Source organism: Ischnura elegans, chromosome 11, assembly GCF_921293095.1.
Source record: "Ischnura elegans chromosome 11, ioIscEleg1.1, whole genome shotgun sequence".
Classification (NCBI taxonomy): Eukaryota; Metazoa; Arthropoda; class Insecta; order Odonata; family Coenagrionidae; genus Ischnura; species Ischnura elegans.
The window spans coordinates 22,897,992-22,921,130 of NC_060256.1; the positions used below are offsets into that span (position 1 = coordinate 22,897,992).

A 23,139-nucleotide genomic window follows, 5' to 3' on the forward strand; every position below is an offset into this window, starting at 1 on the left:
TTAATTACGAAAGTGTTAGCCTGGACATAGCGAAAGCAGCACAAAAGAGGTTTTCAAACCACTTGGGGTACATGAGTGAGGAGTTGGTAGGCCGGTCATTCTTTGACGGAATTATTTCTAGGTGTGAAAAGAAAAACGTGATACGCCGTATGTGGTCATGTGAAGGAAAATATGATCCACTGAAGAAGGCATTCTACAAACATAAAGACATGCCTAAGGTATCTATTCCAAATTTTGTCAATACTAATTCGAGAAAGCTATTTAATGCATTGTAAATATGCATTGCATTCTTTGATGTGCACATGCGAGAATGGGATGAACGTACAAGAACAATTTGCAAATTATTCTGGGTCATCAAGTGAGAAATGATAGTGCAGCGAGAGAGGTGAAACTAATTCAAGATTTTTAGGCAGTCACATTGAAGGAAGAGGGCTTTCAAAATTTATTACTAACTGTAAGTGTGACTTTTCATCGCAATACTACCCTTACGTGCGGAAAGGCACTTTAATTGCCAAATATGGGATGCCAGTGAAAAATTAGAATTACAATGAAAATGGATTTTATTTTGGTTAATGTACCGAAATTAATGGATAGAGTGAAAATAAATTGATCTCTTGGATTGGAAGTATTGTTATGGCAATTAAATTCTTTCTAAGGTAAGCACATTTCTTCAGAGGCTAGATATTGCCAGTGTGAGCAAAGTCTTTGCCGAAGGAGGGGAGGGGGTTGAGGGGAAGTCTCTAGTAAGTGGTGCGGGCCGTACCTCAGCGGTGCCGCGGTGCGGGGAGGCGCCCTGGGGGGGGGATTGCATTACGACGCACGATATCTCCTAAACGCTTAGAGATAGGTCAAAACAACCAGAAAATTGGCCCTAAAGGGCTCTACTTTTACGTTTTACATAAGAATAGCACTTTTTCGACCCCAAAAAACTCAATTGAGGGTCCTTAGTACTTAGGGCCCTTGGGGCACGGGTTGCCGTCATTTTAAAGTAACCAAATTTTAACACGTGAATATAAACACCATTTGGATCATTTTGAGACTAGGAAAACATAACTTTTCGCAATTATGAAAAATAAGGGCCGGCCTACTGTACAGTGCCAGATGGAAGGAGAGATAGATGTGTTGTATGCCAAGGTAAAGTTGCTATTGGGTGGCAAAAGAGGGCAAGCCAAGTCAAAAGTTAAGGCTAAAGTTGGAGGGATGCTGATTGAGCAAGACAAGACTTAAAGCATACGGGAGGAATAAGTGGAGGATCTGCATGACTACAGGAAAAGGCCAGAGAGTGCATTAAGAGGAGGTAAGTGCAAATCTTGGGCCGGGAATTTTAGACGGTGAAATCGAGAGAGCCCTTCGTGATATGATTATAGTGAAAGCGGTGGACACATATCTTTGCCCAAATACTCGTTAGTCCTCGCATCCATTCGTTTGCTAAATATCCTCTGTACCAGTTTTGACGCGTGTGATATTAGGCTAATATCTCCATAGGCCTATAATCTCCATATTCTACAGCTTTCTTTAGTAATATTAGAACCTTTTTCTCGCGATTCTCCGGCCAACATCCCTCCTCATAGATCCTACGCACTAGTTTGAAAAACCTTATCTTACCGTCCTTCCCTAGATTCTTTGGAAGCTAACACGGGATATTATTGTCCATGATGAAAGGTATCCCGAGATGCAATTGCGGTAATGAGGTTCCTCGAGGAGAGAAACCTAGAATAAAACCAAGAGGTGTTTGCCTGCTTCGAAAATTTTGAAAAAACATTTGATTTAGTGGACTGGGTGAAGCTAATGTTAAGTTTACAACAAATAACTAGACCACTACCAAGGTGATAGAAAGTACCACCTCCTTTACCACCTTGGACCATTACAACAACCTGTATATATCTGTGACAACAACACCATTGCTTGCAACCGCACTGAATCGCTAAATTGCGCTAAATCTTGCGCGCCTCGGCTATTCGTCCTTCTATTGTTAAGGTTCACGCGTTCCCGCATTCAAGAATTGTAGGCGCTTGGGGAAATATAATTTCGTGTTCGCAGCACTGTTGTAATAGTAATGAATTGGAGCAATGCATAGTTTAGTTAAGTTTTGTTTGTTGAACTAGTGATTAAATGTCGCATTACATCCCTTTCATCGGCGGAACTGCTCCGTAATACTTTTTTTATTATCCATAATGCTTTCTGCGTTTTATGATTATACTGTTTCACGAGTGAAGACACTGTTTGGATGGGATTCTTCCAACCGTAAAAGAAGGTGATTTGTTATATTTATATTATTTACTTGGGTTGTATGATTATATTTCAAAATTCTTTTCTCAATTTAGAAACATTTTCACTGCTCACTGTTACCGCTGTAGCCTGTGTCACCGCATTCTTTTGTTGTGACAGTTGTTTGTCACTTGGGCATTATTCCAGTTAGCTCGCAGAAGTGTTGAAGTTCTATGCTTATTTGGCCATGTTAACATTTGAGCTTACTCAATGAGTTCAGTAGTCATTATAGAAAGTGATGTGTAAATGTTAAATCAATTGTTGTTTTGAAGTCGAAGTTAAGGTTCAGACGCACAGGAGTAACACACTTTAATGCTTGCTCGGCCACAAGCAAATTTTTCTGTATAACTTGCTGTGGATTGAGAGCAAATTATATTTGTTGTCTTCACTAAGTCTGTATTTTTTTGCTTACAGGATAGACGAAACGGATAATGAATGCTCTCCAAATGCCAAATTAAGGCGGATAGAAAAACCACTTGGAGCTAAGAATTTTTCTGGTGAGTTTCATTTTTTCCTTTCTTTGCGCTTAAACTTCATCATTCTGAAACTTCTTGGCTATATATTGTCCTAGTGAGGAACGAAAGGAGTGCGAAAAGATGAATTCTAAAAGAGCATTTTCAGCTGCTGTAACTGATTTTCTAGTGAAGATCCATCAATTTCCTGATATTTTCCCACGGATATTTTGCCCCTAAATTGTTTATTACCTTTCTCTTTAGGTTCCATTAGCGGAGGAGTATCGGCAATGTCAAATCATGACAGAAGTCACCTTGTGCACACGGTATGTATTTTATTTATATCATGGTCATTTTGATGAATACCAAGTTTATGTCAAAATTGTTTTCCGTTGACACTAATCATTGGAATTAATGATGGAATTTCCCGCCTTTGAAAAGATGGCAATGTGATGATACTTGTTAAAATCGTGGGTTTATTGGAGAACCCATTAATTCAGATAATTCTATTACTAGTACTATTTTGAGAATTACATTTTGTATATTATTTTCTTGGATTTATCATCAGTTAAGAACACGATAAAAATTACTAATTTATACTAGTTGACCTGGCTATACTGCTATATAATCATTGAAAAGTTTAGTCACACCATTTATATAAATCAAGAGTGGCTGTTCTGATAATAAATTTAAAAAATCAATAAAACTACAAAAAAAGCATTACAGTGGCTTGTTAATAAGATGTTTTATTTATTCAACCTACGTGGGGTAGACCAGGGCACATTAACGAAGATTTCTGTCACTGAATCGAGCACGCATATGCAGATTTTTTTCAATGAATTTTCTAATTTTTATGTTTTAAATTAGGAAATTTTAGACATTTTAGTTTTATGTAGTAGTTAATAGAGTCAAAATTTTATGCATTCAGTTGTTGGCCCATTTTTGGTTTTTACCCGTAAAAAAAATATTTTTAGGTCCAAGTCTGGTGTTAATCCTTCCTGGGGCAAGTTAATGCAATGCTAGACCGATGCTTGACTGATGCTCAAAATCTCATGAGAATAGCTCATAGGGAGCAGCAATAATATGTCATGACTTTTGGAGCGCTAGTTATAACTTGGTTCGGAAAAGTGCACTGCGTAAACATGCCCTGGTCAACCCTACACATTCAGGCTTATTCTCTTGAGTCAAGCACCTTTTGATGAATAACAGTTTTTGCTGTGTTATCAGGCACAAGAATAAATAAAGCGGATGATTTACCAACTTAACTCATAACATACCACGTATAATCGACCATGAACAAAGCATGGGTTTTCTGGATTCAGACCACAAACAATCACCTTGTTATTTGTTAATCGTCATTGTGAGTGCACCATGGATTGGAAATTGAATTCATTTGAACTCTAAGGACATATCAGTTGGGATCATGGAAATCCTCGGAATGAGAACTTCCTCATCCTTGAATTTTCCTTTGAGTATGGTCGTGTGAATCACATTGATTTTCAGTTTCATTTACTGATCAAACACGTTCCATCATATATTTTGGTTGGTTTAGATTTGGAAGCATCATGACCATCTTCAGCTCTGAATTGTGCGGTCGTAAACGAGGCACATCCAAGAGATTTAAAAATTCAAATGGATAGTTGGTGGCTTGCTCTTCGGTTGTTACTCAATCATTAGATTTGAGTGAATATGGAGTACCAACAATTTAATTCTGAATTACAAAGTCTTTGTGCTTAGCTGTCAAAATTACTTGCCCACTCTACCATTTTTTATTTTTGTGTTTATCAATTATGTTCAGGTACATTTTGTTGATGAGCTCATCTTTTGATGAAGCAAAATTGCAAAAATTTCGAGGAAATTCAATCAATCTGCCCGACATGTTGACAAGAACACGGCCATTATCGTTAATCATCAATTGCTTGGAGATTTGTTTGCACACACGATAGTGACGTGTTTGCTGATGACTATACTTGACCTGAGCTTCACTCGAATTAAAATTCTTTAATCCATTTTAAATATACAAACGTTTTTAATAGTGTTATGAAGCTCATTCATATAATTGGTAAAAAAAAATCTAGTTTTGACTGACTTGACAGCTTTTGCAGTGTTACCAAGTCGGTAAAAAAACTCCTACAAACAAGATTAATTTTTTCTATTGACTTTCACTATTTTATAATGTTTATTCTGCCATTCATTAAAATTGGTACAGCTGTTCTCGTGTTATAAAAGGTGTAACTAACACAATTCTCAACTTTGTTAAATATATATAGATAGATATTGTGAAGACAGCTATGTCCTCCTTGTTCTTTCTTTGGGTTCTGTTCTCTTTTTCATCCCTTGGCATCTGGTCGCCCTACTTATATACTCCTCCTGTCACTTTGTCTAAAGGCTTAGAGTACTGAAAGAATTTTGATCACAAAATGTTAAATTGCAATCCCAACATCATGGAAATTTCATATTCTACATGAAATTGAATGTGGTCCCCTTTCTTGTTTCTCCAAGGTTACTCCTGCTCACAATATTGCACCTTTTTCGTGTGTAGGCTGCTGGATAAATTGGTATAACACAATCTTCACAATTTACTAACTGTATTTAGGTGTTTTATGGGAGCTAGTGACTTAGATCATATTCATAAGCCAAAAATCCTATGATTAGTTTCATGCAGATTGCCATTCCTCTTTCCTATCGGCTAGCCTTTTCATATCGATGTGTTTCTTCCCTTTTACATTTATAACTTGTCCTAACTTATTCGGTGCAATGGTCTACACATTTTCTTTTGCTGGCAACTTCCTCCCGGCATCCCTGCTAAGGGACTCCTCACCCTCGCCTCTTTTCCTGCGTCGCTACTTACTCCTCTCCGTTTCTATCAACATGCGGCCTCTCTTTGTACCCTCCCCCTTCTTTTCACTCTTCTCAACCCCCTCCTGTTTTTCTGTGGTTCTTCCCATGTGTCGTTATTTTACAGTTATTACTACAATCCTCCTTCCAATGTGGGTTCCACACATCCCTTAGTTGTGTCTTTTCCCACCGTCTCCACTCTGTATGCCTGTTCACACCTTTCTTCAAAGATGTCAAATCCTCCCCAACCCCCTTTCTCAAGGGTATAAAGGTGATTTTCAAATGTTTTGCAGTGTCTTGTACCAGATGATGGCTCAGTGAGCCGAAATGCGTTGTACGCAGTAAAAAATTTTGTGGAAAAGTGCTATGATCTTTTATTTATTTAAATATGGAAAATAAGTACATACAGAAATCCTCTATATAATGAACCTCTTTACATCATAAACCTCCATACTTCATACCACCCCTACAGTCCCGTCAGATTTACTTGTAAATTTATAGGAAAACCTCTTTGTAGTGAATCTCTTTATCTCATAAAACCTCCACTTATCATACCAAGGAGACACCCCCAAGACTGCCTTACTACCTCTGTAAATTGTACCGAGACAACTAGAGACCATTAATGCAGCCACGATTACGTACATGGTATGACATTCTCAGTAATAATTGTTTCACGTTTATTTTTTTTCTTTTCCACCTTAAACATGCTGTAATTTTCACGTTAACCATGCATTATGGCCATTTTGTTCCATATGAGAGCATATGTAACAGTAAATAAGAAAAAAAAAGATACCCAACTATCCTAATCGTTTTAGGTGACTGTTGAATTGAGAGAGATCACATCGTTCTCTCTTGAATCATGGTAAAAATCATACCATAGCGCTCGCTCTCTGTTATCATTAAATAATAAATATATGTTCACTAATGCATGCATGTTTATTTAAATGCATAAATATAATGGTTTAAAAGACAGTAGTACCTTTCATTTCCAAAGTATATGAAAAAATGGTGTATTACATTAAAACCTCTCTATAGTGAACCTCCATACATCAAATTGCCCAAATTTTGGTCCCCTCCATTACGATGTAAAGAGGTTTTACTGTATTAGTTGAAGAACCTAAAAGTAGTAATGCAACTCCTGTAATAATTGAAGGATTTAAAGTAAAAATATATTGTTTATCAGATTTAATGTTGTTCTTATTTTTGGAGTGAAAACCCAGTGATTTATCAATGAATAGGCTTACTTTTCATGAATTTGTGTTAAAGAATCTTCATTTGTGACGGATGGTATCCACAATTTCTTTCCCATTAGTTAAGTGCAGTATTGAAAGATGGATGGGACATGAATTTGTTCCCTGTCAAAATTGACTTCAATGGTGCAACGGTAACCATAGTTCTCTGAATTTTAAATGTTATTATTTAAGATCTCCATTTATGTGGTAAATTTTGCCAAATTTTGTTTTTGTTAGATGTTTCACTATGTACGAAGTACCCTATTGATGCAGATAGCCATACTTTGTAATTGTGATTTTTCTCATTACAGAGGGAGTATCAGGAGGAGGGATTTTCGTGGGAGAAGAGAAACATTGGGAAGGAGAATCAGCTCATGAGGAATTCAAGCTGTCAAGCATCAGATTCAGATGTGGTTGTCTTAGATGATGACTTGAGTGATGTTAGCCACTTGAAGCCGTGTAATCATGGCTTCAGACAGTGTCAGAGTGCACACACAAAAGATAATTTGGTGGCAATGCAGGGAGTGCGTAGAAAAACTCGGGTGTCACAAAATGAAGAGGTGCACGCTATTGATGATGACGACGATGATGTTGTCTTCATCAAGGATTCAAGACAAAGGAATCAGGCAGGGGCATCCATGATGTCATGGAAAAACCCTTTGAAGTTGTCAAGTGAGTATCAATTAATCTAAGGAATACATATCTCCATTAAGGAGGTGCTTGTTATTGAAAATATACAACATTTAGGATGATAGGTTTAAAGTCATTTCCAACTTGTTTGAAGTGACTTTTTAAAATTTTCAATCCTGGGGAATTTATTTTTTTGATGTGAAGAGTAGTCTGTACTTGGCAAGCATACTTTTTAACAGAGAGGTAGGTTTACAGGAATAAAGTAGTAGTAGTGATATTTTTGATACAATACCTTAATAAAATCTTTCATCAGCAACTCAGAAATGTAAAGTATGGATGAAAGGGCTAGGCTTTTCCTGATTAAGTATGCTAGGGAATGGAAATAATAATTTCCCATTATTTTAAAATTAAGAATTCGGAGAGAAACCCAGTTTACCTCAATAACAACAGTTAAAAGGTATTTGCTTACAAGTCGTGCTTCTTGGCGTTGTTCTCTGCTGTTATTTTGTGCAACTCATTGCTATCAGTGTAGAATTTCAGCTTATTATATGAACTTTTACCATTACTATGCTAGAGTTTAAAAAAATGTTAAGCTGTTTAGTTTTTTATTTCATTAATTGCATATTTTGTGGAAATTAAATTCAACAATATGGTGGCTGATGCAACAATGGTTATTTCTTCTAAAAGTTTTCAAATTTCACTAACCCTTTTAGTGCATCATGCCGATATATCGGCCTTTACCACTCGGCTGAAAAGTGTGGCGCGCCGATATATCGGCTTTTATGTGGTTGTTGTTAAATTTGAGGACATTGCAATAAAAAAACTTATCAGTAAACGTATAAAAATGTTGTGATTATTGTCCAATGTAATCTCATTAATTTAAAAAAAACCGCTTAAAGATATCTAAAAATTAACTATATAATGTTTATTTTTCCTAGTTGCTACATTTTATTAAAATGCCCTCCGCATTTTTCGACTGTACCCCGGGAAGAAGGATAGCACTAAAAGGGTTAAAGCCACAAAAAAGGTGAAAGTTAAGTTATGAATTAAAAAAAAAGTGGTGTTTGTAAAAATTCATTAGATGATTGAGATTGAAAATATTAGCATGAAATTTTCCATGTCTACTAAAATTACATTAGCAATGATGTTTTCATTTGAATATCCAATTTCACTGGCAATTGATCATTCTATAGAAACTACTTTGTACTTCGCACTCAGCTTTTTAACCAACTTGATCAATTTCAACCACAATGTGTCGTTAAACCTGATACGTAGTTGTTTAAATAGTTAGGGGTAATGGGAAAAACTGTGTGGGAAGTACAGAGTAGTTTCTTTTAACATGTTAAATGTTCAGACATTCCGCAAATTATCCATTAATTTTAATCTTTGGCAATGTTGAAGCCGGGGAATTCAAAGTTACTGTAGAAAAATCTCATCTATCATTGTTGCCTGCCTTGATGGGGGAGGTGGCTTTTTTCCCCTGATTAATTTCTGAAATATTTGTTAACATATTTAAACTTTTGAATTTGGAAAAACTTGTAACTTTTAAAATTGCAGATAGTTAGTAGATCTATGGAGGATAGTTTTCTGCTATTATTCTAATGTAATAATCAATGATAATTTATTTGAATGATATTTCATCAGTGAGAAAATAATGTGAAGGTGATGCCTTTGACTCTGTTAATTGAAGATATTTACACCTACATTTTAGTGGTTTTTCAGATTAAAAAAGTTCCCTTTGCTTACGTGATTGCTAATTCTGAGGAAATATGTATCTAAATTGCCCCTGGGTGGCAGGCAACCTGACAGTCACCAAATTTTTACTGGCTCAGATATTCAACCCCCTGGATATATGTAGTCGCCCATACTGTTTTATTTTCTTATGGAAAATTCTCATTTATATTTTGTTGTATCGGCATTTTACCACCATTAGTGATATTATCAACACTACAAGGACCAGGGTTGGTCAGCTAAGTTAAAGGACCTAGACCTGTCAGTTTGATTGTTACTATGCATTTTAATCATTTGTGCTATTTTGATGGCATCATTGATAATTGGGAAGTGCAAGCAAGTCAAAATTTGAGTTAAGAATAAAAATTCAACTATGCTCGACTGTGCTTACAAAACTCAACTTGAGCCAGTGGCTGATAAAGGATTTGACTATTAATATCGCAAAGTGTGTAATTTTACTGACTGGATTGCCTAAATTTATTATGTAGATATATTTACTTGCTTTGAAGAGTATGCTAGCAATGGGTTTTATGTGTTTGATAGGAAGTATTGGCTCTCGTTGCAATTTTCCGTGATTTGTCCTGTGGTACCAGCACTGTAGGCTCTTTTGAATGACAGAAGTATGAGCCATAAATGTCTTTGCTCACATCCTATGATTGCATTTGTTGTATGTAGCGTGTACTCTTAGTTATGAATTTAAAATAATGTAGAATTGGCTTTTTAGTGAGTTTCATGAATGGCATAGAATGACGTGGATTGATAAACATGAGGTATAAATAAATTCTCTTTTTCCTTGTACTAGTAATCAACACTCTTTGGCTACCAAGCTGATGATATACACCTGTTCATAAAAATAGTAAATAGACCCCAGTTTACTTTACTTCTTTATGTGCAATGACCTACTGTACATGTTAGATGTGTTATGCTAGTAACAGCCAGGTTTGAATTAGCTTTTGTGGTTAAAATGATAAGGAAGTTATTCACGTGCATTATTTTTGTGGACATATTTATCTAATACAGCTGCATAATTTCAATTTGAGTTTCCTGAATCGATTCCAGGACCAATGGCATCCAGTTTGGGTGAGAAGCCAAGAATGAGTGATTCTTCGAGAGGCTCTCTGTTTTCCTTAGGTCTTCCCTCTGAACATAGAATGGGTGGTGGCTCTGAGCTGAGGGGTCCTTCTTCTGGCAAAAAACTTGATTCCCCATCGGTTAAATCAAGAATTCGAAATGGAAATTTGTCGAGAGCAGCAGTTCTGAGGAAATCATTGCCGCCACCTCCCACTTATTTTGGTGTGGAAGCAAAGTTGTGTTCACGTTGGACTGGTCTGGATGAGAAAATCAAAAAGAAGCCATCAGCCTTGGCACTGGTCAGTGATTATTAATATTTGTGGTATCTGGTGTAAATTATTTTAATACTATTGACACAGGGCAATGGCATCAACTCCAGTTATCATAGAATACTAATCAGTCAATCATAGACCTCACCAAGCATTGAAATTCATCACCTTTGTCATTATGTATTTATGCCCTTAAATTTCCGCAGATTTAAATGAATGTATTTTTTGTCTGTACCTATTGTAGCCCATTTATCACATGAAGATTACTTTTTTTTCAGTGCTCGGCCATTGATGAAATGAAAGCATACAATCACATGTTGCAACAGTTCACCAGTGATTCTGCTCCTAAACAGATGAATACACGCTTTGACTCTCAGGCATTTAAGTAAGTTTTAAATTTCCTCTTTAATTCTGCTGTTGGTTGTACATTATTCATCATTTGGCACTATCTTCTGCACATGGTCATGGCTGGCAGTGCCAATCATGAGCGAATACTTTTTAAATCAAGATTACAAAGTTGGCATGTTATGCCTCTTTACACTTTCTGGAGAACCAATGATCTCTCCTTCATAAGTGTTTCTTGATTTAATGTAGTTTGGAACATACTTTCCTCTAAAATGACCGTAGTTTTTGTTCTCAAATTTTTTTCTCATTTATAAAGTCTTCGCTTATAATATATCTAAAGTTACTCCTAACTCTGTGCCAACGATCCCTTCTTTTATAAGTTTGTCTCTTATTTCTCCTCTCAAATTTTTGAATCCTTATTTGAGAATCCATAATCAGGTATCGGCGGGACCTGAATGATGCCAGATGAGGGGTTTTGCCAAACTCTTGGTGATACACTTAATTTAACGTTTGAACATCTGGATTAAATTTCACTCCTTTTAGAAAACCTCAAATCTTCCTTTTCAACCTCTATTCCCATTTAAAATATTGCTAAAAATATTTTTTAGAACTGATATTTCATGAGAAGATTTTTTTGTTATGAAATTGAATTGTGATGATGAATAAAGCGAAGTAATATTAAATGAAAATCAGCAAATCTTCGTATCAAAATTTGCTGCTTTGAACAATAGTAAATCTTTTCCTAAACCTTTGTACCATGAGATAATTATTATTGTTAAGTATTGTGATAATTTCAACTCACACAATGTATAAAATTAAAATGGACAATAAAAACTTGTTTGTATTTTTTGAAATAGGATCTATTCACATTCATTTTTCGCTCATTTTGTTTTGTGTATTAAAGGAGTTCACTTTTCTTTCAGATTGTTTGAATCTCAGTTGAGACGGAATAATTCCTTCGCGCAGTTGATGAAGAAGAAGGTGAGCGCAGATAGCTCTCAGGCAGTAGAAATAATAGACCTATCAGACGATGATGTTCAGGAAATTGGAATTGGGGATGAGGCTAAAGGGTCAGCTAAGGAGACGAAACCTGAAAATGATCTGGTTGAAATTGTTAGAAAGGAAAGTGATGTAGTTCAAGTTTGGCCCAGGAAGATAAATGTCCAAAGGTCCAGGGAACGCATCCCCAAGGCATCTGGAGGTATGGATTAGTACATGTTCTCAAATTAGTTTTTAAAGTATACTGGGACTAGCCGCGGTGATAACTTTTACGGGAGTCACCCGCAATGCACAATCGTGCGAAAGATCCACAGAGAAAAAAAATCATTCGCCTTGACCGGGATTCGAACCCGGATCCCCCGATTCCCGGCCGAGTGCTTTAGCCAGTTAAGCTACCGAGGCGTCAAAAAATCCACAGGGAAGAATGACGCCTCGGTAGCTTAACTGGCTAAAGCACTCGACCGGGAATCGGGGGATCCGGGTTCGAATCCCGGTTAAGGCGAATGATTTTTTCTCTGTGGATCTTTCTCAAATTAGTGTCTGCACCAAAATTATTGAATCTAACTAGAGTTATAGTCTAATGCGATATATTAGCAATTCATTCTAAGGCTTACTTTTAAATCAAATGCATATTTTTAAAAGCACTAATTACCTATGTTGGAAATTTATTAATTTTCCCTATGAATGCTGTAAGAAGTTTCTTGAGGTTTCCAGCTGGAGGAAGGAGTTGTCAGGCTCTTTAAGCTTCCTCGTAGTTGGCTACCGTTGTTGTCAGGGGCAATGACAAATGGAAACTTTGAAGTCCATCAAAGCTTCACTCAGCTTGAAATCTGTGTAAACTTCTTACTCATCAATTGAAATGCTCTGGTTTGCCAGTGGGTCAGAAGCTGAAATACTGCCAGCATTTTGATGTACGACTATGAGCCATGAAGGCAATGGCCAAGTCTTACGTTAAAATGTTGGTAGCGATCCAGCTCCTGATCCAGTGGCAGTCGCAAAAGCTTTTCACACAGAGTAATCGCCCGAAAGCACCTAATCATTCTTTTTATTCAATAAATATATTGTTTCATATTTATTTAATTGAATAGTATTTGAGTTTACCCATGAATTTCGGGTACAGAATTGTCAATTTGTTCACTTTCAGAAAGTATGGATCGGGAGAAAATACCTACTTGGTCTCCTCCTAATGCTGTTGAGCAGATGATCAAGAAGAGCCATGTGGCTGATGAGGACTTTTTGAAGAACATGTAAGTGTACTTAGGACTTGATGTGTCTGCTGTGTGAAGTTGCTATGACATTGATGGACTATGAAGATCTACTGAACACGTGTAATGATTGCCTTTTTGAGACACTACCCAATTTGATTTCATGAATACATGTTAATGTCACTAGGGTAAATTGTCTGAAATAACATCAAATGTCAGCTGTTTTTCTGAGTATCCTGTTTCTCTGTAATTGAGGCTTAATTATCTGGGGAAGTTATTGTAAATTGTATAGTTTATATGAAAATATGAATCTTTGAGAGTCCCTTAGTTAATGACATGATAAATATTAGTCACAGTAATCTTCCGATGACATTTTCTCTTGAGCGTGGGTCACTGTTGGTTAGGGACAGACCGTACAAAACTCAACTGGACCCTGAACACTTTTCAAAGGATATTTGCTACTTATGAAAACAAGAAGTTGTGTTTTAGCTGAATTTTCTTGGTTTTTCTTTTTGCTGAGATTCACTTGTTACTGCCTCTGATAAGTTGGTTGGTTTGTTCTTTTAGTGTGGAGAAGTTTGCTGATGAAAAAGCAAAAATTGGTAAGGAGCTTGAAAGAGAAGAATTGAAGAAGAAATTATGGTCAGAAAGGAGGCAAAAATTTGAATCGTCCCTTGAGGATAGGTTGAAGCGTTATATGAAGATCACCGATGTGGTTTTGGAGGAGGAAATATCCGAGGAGGAAGAGGAATTGCCAGAATTGACCACAGAAATGCTTGTAAGAGAAACCTTGGTTTCTAATTTTGCTGTTGCTGTGATGATGGTGTCTTTTTATGAATTCTGTGTGCAATGTGCCAAATCAGTAGTTTTCACAACCATTTTGCTACCAGAATTCCTGTTGCATCTTGCATTGTGATGTCTTGTCAATTGTCTTGAGTTTTTTTAGGAATGCAAATCATATTTTGGTAAATTTCTAAGTTTAAAGGAATTCACATTTTTCCCTGATCATTAGCTTCCAATACTTACGATTTAATGAGAAGTCAATTTTTGGAAGTGCATTTTCTTTATTTTGTTTACTTTACTGAGCTTTTTGTAGAATGGGATCACTCTAGTATACAGAAGATCTTCTGGCTGAAATACATGTCTTTTGCAGGATTGTGTGCATGATGCCTTGCAGAAGGGAAGAAGTTGTGTTTTGGCTCGTTTAGGATCAAACACTATTACTGGTGCTGATATTCAGACTCTAGCTGACAGTAATTGGTTGAATGATGAGGTAAGAGGTGATTTACTTTTGTCTCTCAGCATGTATTTCATTTCCGAAAAGACTATTCATTGTTAGGTTTCGTGATCAAAACCAAGAATTTCAGAAAGTAAAACCCATTCACCATTTTAGTTCAAATATGGCAATCTATTTTAAGATTCAAACAGAATAAAAAATTAGCTCCACCATTATGTATCTGTTTTTTTCGGGCTAAATTGGCAACGAGAAGGATATGCAAGCATAGCTTAAGTTTCTTTTTTGATGCTTATTGTGATTTTTTACCCGGTAATTGAACCTGAGATCTTTCGGTTAGCACCCAAGAGCTCTACCCACTTGGCTTCCTGTCTCCCCATGTAATATAAACTTGTTTTATATAAGTATTTTCTTCATGTGATCATTCAAGTTTGGCTATCATCTATTTCAGGTTATAAATAATTATATGGATATGCTGACCCAGCGTGGCCAAAGTAACGAATACCCATCTGTACACTGCTTCAATACATTCTTTTATCCTAAGCTGAACAGCAGTGGCTACTCATCTGTGAGAAGGTGGACCAAGAAGGTATGGCCTATGGATGTGAATGAGCATCTGTATTTTATCCATGGATGCCTTGAAAAAGTCTTATTAGTGACAAAATTTTATTTGTCTTATGAAACGTCCTCTATGTAACCAAAGTTACTCTTAGAGACATTAGATATTGGACAGAAATGCTTTGAATATGTTGTTAGGAATTAAGTAGTTTTTCACTTATTTGTTTTCAATGTTATTTACTTTGAGTGCATAGCTTTCAAAAGTACAGATACACTATCAAAATTTACTTATTAGCAAGTAATGAGTGTACAAGGCATTTGTTAAAAATTTTCTAACCCTGAAGAGAGGTATCTTTCTTGAGTTTGTTTACTAAAGTTTATAGCTTTATCACCTTCTGAAGTTTACGACATCCAGTTGGTTTGACCTAATTTGAAATGTTACAAGGAAAGTTAACCGTTTAAAATGACTAAATATGACACATATGATAAAATTTACAGAAGTTAGAATTCCCTTTATGGGAAAACGTAGTGATTAAAATTTAAGTTTTGAAAGTAAATTGGCCAGTTTAATGTCTAAATCGACGAAGGATCTTATATTAAATCAAAAAATGAGTCAACCTTTCCTCTTAATTGCAAAAATATGTGGAGGTCAACTTTAACTAAAATGTTGCTTGTAAAATTAACTGAAGTTAGTTATGATCAGTTGATGAATAATTCAATGGCTATTTTTACTGTTAATTTTTCAATTATGTATGATCTCAACCTTGGGTCAAAGCCTGTTTTCACTTCACGTAGCCTCATGGTCTTCATGTAGGGTGTGGCTTAAGTAGCTGTGATCGGAACTGTATTTAATTTGCCTACTTGCTGGCACTATGGGATAATTATCTTGAAGAATTATTTGTGTGTAGGTGCAAAAAGGTTCTTTTATCATAAGAAAAGAAGGTGCAAAGTAACGTAGGACACTGATTGATGTTTGATTTTGAACTTATATGGCCTTAGCTGTCGAATTTTGTCAATCTTGTGGTTCTCAATGATGCAGATGAGGGACTATTTTAATGGTATTAGCCCAAAAATCATAAAATTCTGTTCTCACTGCTCTTTATCTTTTACAATTCCCAAGTGTGTATATTCTTGGGAAACTAATGTATTTTTTTACATTTTTTTAGGTTGATATATTCCAAAAAGAAATTTTGATAGTGCCTCTACATTTAGAAATACATTGGGCTCTTGCAGTCGTTGACTTCAGGCAAAAAAGTATTTGTTACTATGACAGTATGAATGGAAGGAAGAAGAATATTTTGCAGGTAGGAGTCTTGGAAATTTTGCATTCATATGGGTGTAGATAATTTTTTTTTATATGTGCTCTCACTTTCTCTCTTGGTAAGTCTCTATTGGAGTTATGTGTGGGAAAGCAATAATTTATGATACTTAGTTATTTGCCAATGTATTTATTTATATCTAATGACTGAATGGGCATTTCTATTTCTAATTGGAAGTCATGCTTCCTCTTCAAAATATACAATCCCAAAATAAGTTAAATAAAAATACAATATGTGGAAACTGTTCTGAGATAGAGAAATTGAAGAATATTTGTTTCAACTGAAACCTCATGAAAGTAGCAGGTGAGGGTATATGATTGTTGTAATGATGCTTAGCATTATTTGGCATATCTTAGACCTTCGCCATGAAATGGTATTATGAACTTGGAGGACAAATTTTGTTGCAGGCCAAACTCCTAATAAGGAAGTGGAATCAACAATGGAAATGTCTCTTTTGTCACAAGTTCACTGAATTATATCAGTTTAGGCTACCTATCCTTATTATTTATGAAATAAAATGTGGTAGTTATTTTGCATGAAAACCCCCATGGAATAAATTTAATTTTTCCAGTTTGATATGCAGCACCACGTGGTGGTAGTTATTAATATGCATTAGTTAAAGAAAACTTTGCAATATATCCATTGAAGTGCACTTGAAAATGTTGTTGTGGCAACTAAATCTGTCGTTTGAAAATAAATTCTGTGGAAATGTTGCAATGTCATATTTAACTTATGTTTATATTTGTAATTTACTCTTAATTGGGTATGGAGGGATCCAGGATTTTTTTCTGATCGAAACCTTGATTTTAGTTGTTGGGTCTTCGGATATTTTTGGATCCAAATGCTCTAAAATTTTGGGCACTTTCTCGTAAATATAAGGAATTACTCTATTTATGCACAGGTACTGTGTAATGTGGCTCCAGATGTGCGATTAGATTTCAAAACCCATAATTCTCCACAGAAGAGCATGGCAGACCATGTATACATATCATTTCAGCAATCAGTTTGGTGATACATTTCAACAACCTAATGCGTATAACAGTGTATAAGACACACCCTCACTTCTGTATGGCATGCGCAAGAAAAAAATTTTGAGCAAAGGCACAGCTCCCCAACAACTGGAGGTAGTTCCTCTATATGCCGTCAATTACGGTATATTTCTTTTATCCTGTTCATCCTGTGCATTATCCACACTTATTTGGATCCAATGTATCTGATCGGATCATCCCTATTCTTAGCACTTATATTAAAATATAATTATTTTTGGATAAGTATTGAACCACTTATAATATCTTCAATGAACTTATATCACTATTTAATCTCACTATTTTTTTTTAAGGCATTGATTGTATGGCCTACTTTCTGCCTATCTCTTTGCTTCTCAAGTATGATATTCATTGAAATCAATTGATTTGGCTTTAACTTTGTGAAAATTCATGTTGAAATGATAGGTAGAATTTAGAAGTACAGTGGAACCTCGTTAAAGCGAGTACGAGCTATAGCGAGACCCCCGCTATTACAAGAGATAGCCGATGCACCGTCAATTGATCCTACAATAAGCATGTTAAAAATTTCGTTTTTACGAGGCCCTTTTGGTGTTGGCTCTCGCCATAGCGAGGGTTTCACCGCCGGAAAAACTTACACCAAGACTCCTTAATCTCTGTAATTGCTAGTGATCTGTTAGAAATGAAGTTAATGGAGTGATCAGTCTCAAATTTATGTGGTAAACTGTCGTTCAATAAATAAGTAGTTAATTTTGGTGAAAATATTGTGGCATTAGCATTCGCGAATGCTTGATCTTCTTTTGTTCCTCGGGCGGCAGAAAGCAGTCGTCAGCATACCCGCACGTCCATGAGTTGCATGAATAGAAAGCATTTGATGGAACACACCATGGCCAAAAAAACACCAAACACGTCCAAGCGAGAAAATATAAATAAAGGAGTAATATGAGGTATATTGGCTATTATTTGCTCCACCTCCGGTAAAGCGACAATTCGCTATAGCGAGTGTTTATTGGTGCACCGTGGGGTGTCGTTTTATCGAGGTTCCACTGTATTTGAGAATGTCGCCTCCTCAGCGTCAAAACACGTCATACCAATTTCCAGTGAACATTTGCCAAGGTTGTCTATTTTTCATTTTTTCATGATATTCATTGTCTAAATTGTTATTGATACCCATTGTAATCAATAGTATTAGCTCATAGTTTGCCATAGCGCATATCTATGTTGCAAGTATAAAATAAGTAGGATCAGATGAATTCCAAGAGATTTTTTAGGGTCAAGAGCTTTCCTAGGTCTGGGAACCTTGCTTAGTATGCATCAAAAATTTTGATCTATTATGAGTGGGTAAGTTGGCTTCACTGTATCAAGTCACTCTTTGATTGCATGCTGTATTCTCTTCAAATCCTCATCTTTAGGCATCTCATGAATCCATATGTATTGTATATGTGCTTTTTAGATACCAGTAAATATTTCATTTTAACTTTCAGGTTATATTGAAGTATTTGCAAGAAGAGAAGAATGATAAGAAAAAGGAAAATTTCGATGGTTCAGGATGGGAATTGAAACTAATTCAGGTAAATATTTAGTAAATAGTTGATTTTAAGAATGTCAACAAAATGGCCATTTATCACTCCTTGTCTCCTGATGTTGTATTCTTATTGTACACATGCAGTTGCAAAATTGGTTTCTAAGAATGCCTTTCAGCGGTTTTTTAAGCACTATAATTTTTCCCTTCTTTGAAGACTTGTTTTTCTCTGTTTATCCAAAAACAAAGGCAGCTGTCACATTTACTCAATGGTTCAAACCTAGGGTTGATTTGAGATATGGTGAGGGGTGAGCTCAACTTTGCCTAAGCCAGAGGAGTGTCAATTTCACATAGTCTTAATAAAGAGGCAAGTTCCCTTTGCTTTTTTGGGTTGGGTCACTCCACGGGATACTCGCTGTCTGAGTATGCATTTTTATTTTGTAATGTGTAACTCCTGGAATCCTTTAGCCAAGTACGGTAGCCAAGTCCTATACACCCTGAATCCCCTCTTTTTATGACCCCATCCCTTCTGCAGGTAGAAATGCAGAAAGTCAAGGTTAGGCAAATTATTTGTTTTGTCTAATATTTGTGTATTTGGAGATGCACTTAAATGCATGATTCAGCAGTAGAACGAGATATTACATTAAACTCTCGTTATTACTAAGTTCATGGGACTGAAAAACCAGAGGTTTGTAATGAAGAACTTGTTAAGAGCAATTCTTTTCGGAATTGTGACTAAAAGCATACCTTGCTATTGTTACCTCATCTCTTCAATCTCTTCAACTTATATTCATGCTCTAGAATAGATTCAAAGTTATGTGTATGATATAAATGATTAAAATATGCTCAAATACAGTACCTCCTCGACATGCTAACAAGATGTGTTCCGAGACCATGTTCGTACGTTGATACACCTATGCAAGGCATCGAAAAGTGTGTTTATCCTGCAGAAGGCGACACTGCAGTACAATTTTGCATCAACTCACGATTATGATGACCTGATCTAGCTGCATGTGAGGGGTCGCAGTCAGAAGGCCCGCTCCTAAAATCCCCCGCGGCGAAAAGCAACTGAGACAAAACCCCAGGGCGATTTTGTTGAGGGGATTTTGTCGTGGGGCTTTATGTCCATAGGGGGTTTTGTCGTCGGGCCTTTTGTCCTCAGGGGGTTTTGTTGTCGGGCCTTTTGTCCTCTGGGGGTTTTGTCGCAAGGGATTCTAAGCCGGGCTTATGTCAGTAACCCGCACGAGATGAGGATGGAGCCAAAAAAAATGCACTGTGAGTGGGAAGGAAGAATGGGCAAAACGCTGAACAGTTACTGACTTATCAATGGATTTAATTGACAATATTTTTCAGAATTTTCCCAAAGTCCGAGTTCCTTTACACCCCACCACGTCGCATCAGACAACTCCAAAGGTGCCAAATTTGAAATTTCGGACACGCTTGAATTTTTCAATTGTTCGTATCTCTGAAAGTTCATAAATTGAATCGAGAAGAGGACATACCGTTTGTAATTTACAAGCGGTAATGAGTGGGTCACTACGGTTCCACAGGAATGAAGCTTATTTCTTAGAAGAGAATTATATGATGTTGCATTGATACTGAAGTATCTCCTACTGAAGAAAGAAACATAATTCACACTCTTGGGCACAGTTCACGAGGAGAACTTAAACATAGCACAATAGGCCGGCCCTTATTTTTCAGAATTGCGAAAAGTTATGTTTTCCTGGTCTCAAAATGATCCAAATGGTGTTTATATTCACGTGTTAAAATTTGGTTACTTTAAAATAACGGCAACCGGTGCCCCAAGGGCCCTAAGTACTAAGAACCCTCAATTGAGTTTTTTGGGGCCGAAAAAGCACTATTTCTATGTAAAACGTAAAAGTAATGTCCTTTTGGGCCGATTTTCTGTTTGTTTTAACCTATCTCTAAGCGTTTAGGAGATATCGTCCGTCGTAATGCGATCCCCCCCCCTAGGGCACCACCCCGCACCGCGGCACCGCTGAGGTATGTCCCGCACCACTTACTAGAGACTTCCCCTCAACCCCCTCCCCTCCCTCGGCAAAGACTTTGCTCCTGATGTCAAGATATAGCCTCTGAAGAAATGTGCTTACGTTAGAAAGAATTTAATTGTCATAACAATACTTCCAATCCAAGAGATCCAAATCATCTGCAATACTGTCGAATTATTTTGTTCGAATAGCATGACAATGCCGCTGCTAAAGCTAAGGGTGAACAATTCCATGTATTCGCGATTTTAGGCAAGCTGACCGTTCCAAGCAGACGACGTAGTTAACCATTTCCCCCATCTGCTACGCCCCTTTTATATTTGTGCACAATATTTCTGTATCGAGATAACTCTTGCATTTGGATTCAAGTTCTAATATGTTGAGCAGGAACCGAATTAGTAATAATCTTAGATCTGCTTGCATTACCAATTTCATAACTTCATCACGGTTATGTTCCGCTCAAAGATCGGTTAATTTACCACGCAAGTGTCATGATCGTTCCTTTTATTTTTAATTTGATGTATCTTAAACGAAAATGACAATGTTTTCTATAGTTAAAAGCCTTAATCAAACCACCATTATCTTTCACAATGTAATTTTCCTCCAGTTCCTTACGTACGCAAACTCATGTGTGGGTGAAAGCAACATGGCCGCCAAACGAATGTCACGGCTTCACCCCACTCCCCGCCACTGCCAATCTAGTGTATATATCTTTGGCAGAGGCACACATATCCTCGCCACAAGGTCACCTCACACGGCGACAGTGGGAACCAGAATGACGTCACACAGGCTTTTCCCAGCATTCATACTTTAGCCGTCACATTTTGGCCACTTGAAAATTTTCACTTTTCATTTAATCACGAAAAATAGATATCGTCATTTAGAAATCTAAGAGCGTGAAATGGGTACTCCAGGAGTAATAAACTTTCGATTTAGTCAATAAAAAGATAATAGGAAACCACCCTATTATTTAAACTATTCCGTATTATGTCAAATAATTATGTTTCATCACACTTTGTCGTCATCTTCTTATGATATATGTATTATGAAAAAAAAAAATAGACACAACAAAATGCTACAAACTGTGATTGAAATTGCTACAAAATATAAATGAAAATGCTATTTTCATGTATGTATCTCTATGCATGGTATTACACCCTTGTAAAATATTAAGTTATGTATTTCAAATCATTGGGAAGAAGTATGTGAAAAGTTTAATTTTCAACCTTCGAATACTTCCAGGATATACCTCAACAGAGAAATGGGTACGACTGTGGGGTATTTGCGTGCATGTTTGCTGAGCATCTGTCAAGGGGATTGGCCAATGGCAGCAAAGGCTCTTCTAAATGCAAACGCCCGTATCCACCATTCCCATTCTCTCAAGACAACATGCCATACTTCAGGAAACGGATGATCTACGAAATTTTGTCAGGGAAGCTGCTCCAGTAATGCATTTTGTGCCTTTCTCATAATAAGAAACCTTAAACATCTAATTTAATGTATTTGCTATATCAAGTTGTAAAGTTTTTACTACCTTTTTTTACCGAATGACAGGCTTCGGTGCTTGCAGGATGTTTTGAACAAAGATGTTTTTTTTTCATGATTGCCATCTCTCCTACCCTTTTCATGTTTAAATTTAATTCGAAGTGTGATAAGTTCTCATGTAGATTTAACTCATTAATTTATGCAGATTTTTATGGAAATTTTTGTAAAAATCAAATCAATTTGAAATTCCACAAAGAAAGTGCCATTATCAAATTGAAATGATTCTGTAATCCTGTTATTGGTGAAAGCCGATGTAAATATTATAGAAGTAAATGTTTGTTTCATAAAAAATGGGGTTTCCCTTATTGAATCGGATGTATCCAGTTCATGATTAATTTAAAAAATTTAATGTTTTTTTTTCACTGTTCGTTTTTGGAGATTTATTTTTATGCCAGTTCCAGTAGTAAAACCAACTTTAAATGCCGTAGCACATTAAATGTGTTCTGGAAGGCATTGACTTCAAGGAAAATAAAGGATGTTTTTTGTGGACTGTATGACTTCAATCTTATGGCATCACATACGCATAAGTCTTGTGTCCTTGGCTCAGCACTACACACGTCATCATCCACATGCCATGAGACACATTCTTACAGTGACTAGGTCTCTATTCACCACACAACAATTTGTGAGATTAGTGGTGCCTTCTGACCATGTCTTGTCTTCATCCACCCGATCCAAATGCATCTTACCATGCCTCCCACGCTAATAATTGCCTCTAATTCTTGTTTGGTCAAAGTTTCATAGTCACGTGTCCTAAACTGCTTGGTGAATGTTGATGCCTTTACTTAGCATTTAACCTTTGTTTAGCATTAAACATTAGTCCAAAGGTGGCTTTAAAATACCTGGATGCGATAAAATAAATCTCACTGATATAGTATCAGACCAATATGTAGTTGAAACATAATTTTATT

At 36.4% G+C, this 23,139-nt stretch overlaps 1 protein-coding gene and 1 non-coding gene across 2 annotated transcripts; both read left to right on the forward strand.

Moving 5' to 3' along the window:
• The first annotated feature begins 1,977 nt into the window (after positions 1-1,977).
• Positions 1,978-22,519, forward strand: LOC124167936. Its single transcript, XM_046546002.1, has 14 exons — positions 1,978-2,254; positions 2,683-2,765; positions 2,985-3,046; positions 7,102-7,462; positions 10,211-10,521; positions 10,770-10,876; positions 11,760-12,037; positions 12,980-13,082; positions 13,608-13,818; positions 14,194-14,313; positions 14,726-14,863; positions 15,999-16,136; positions 18,640-18,726; positions 21,926-22,519. Exons 1-14 carry the CDS (start codon positions 2,175-2,177, stop codon positions 22,130-22,132), a joined length of 2,286 nt encoding a protein of 761 aa, XP_046401958.1. The 5' UTR covers positions 1,978-2,174; the 3' UTR covers positions 22,133-22,519.
• On the forward strand, positions 12,265-12,337 carry Trnap-ggg. The gene has a single exon. It is a non-coding gene; the product is annotated as a tRNA-Pro (tRNA).
• Positions 22,520-23,139: the final 620 nt, after the last annotated feature.

Bases quoted from the DNA above. Each gene is read 5' to 3' on its own strand.
- LOC124167936 (XM_046546002.1), top strand. From the start codon at position 2,175: ATGCTTTCTGCGTTTTATGATTATACTGTTTCACGAGTGAAGACACTG. The intron at 2,766-2,984 runs GTGAGTTTCATT...CTTTCTCTTTAG, and splicing joins TGGAGCTAAGAATTTTTCTG to GTTCCATTAGCGGAGGAGTA. The intron at 3,047-7,101 runs GTATGTATTTTA...TTCTCATTACAG, and splicing joins GAAGTCACCTTGTGCACACG to AGGGAGTATCAGGAGGAGGG.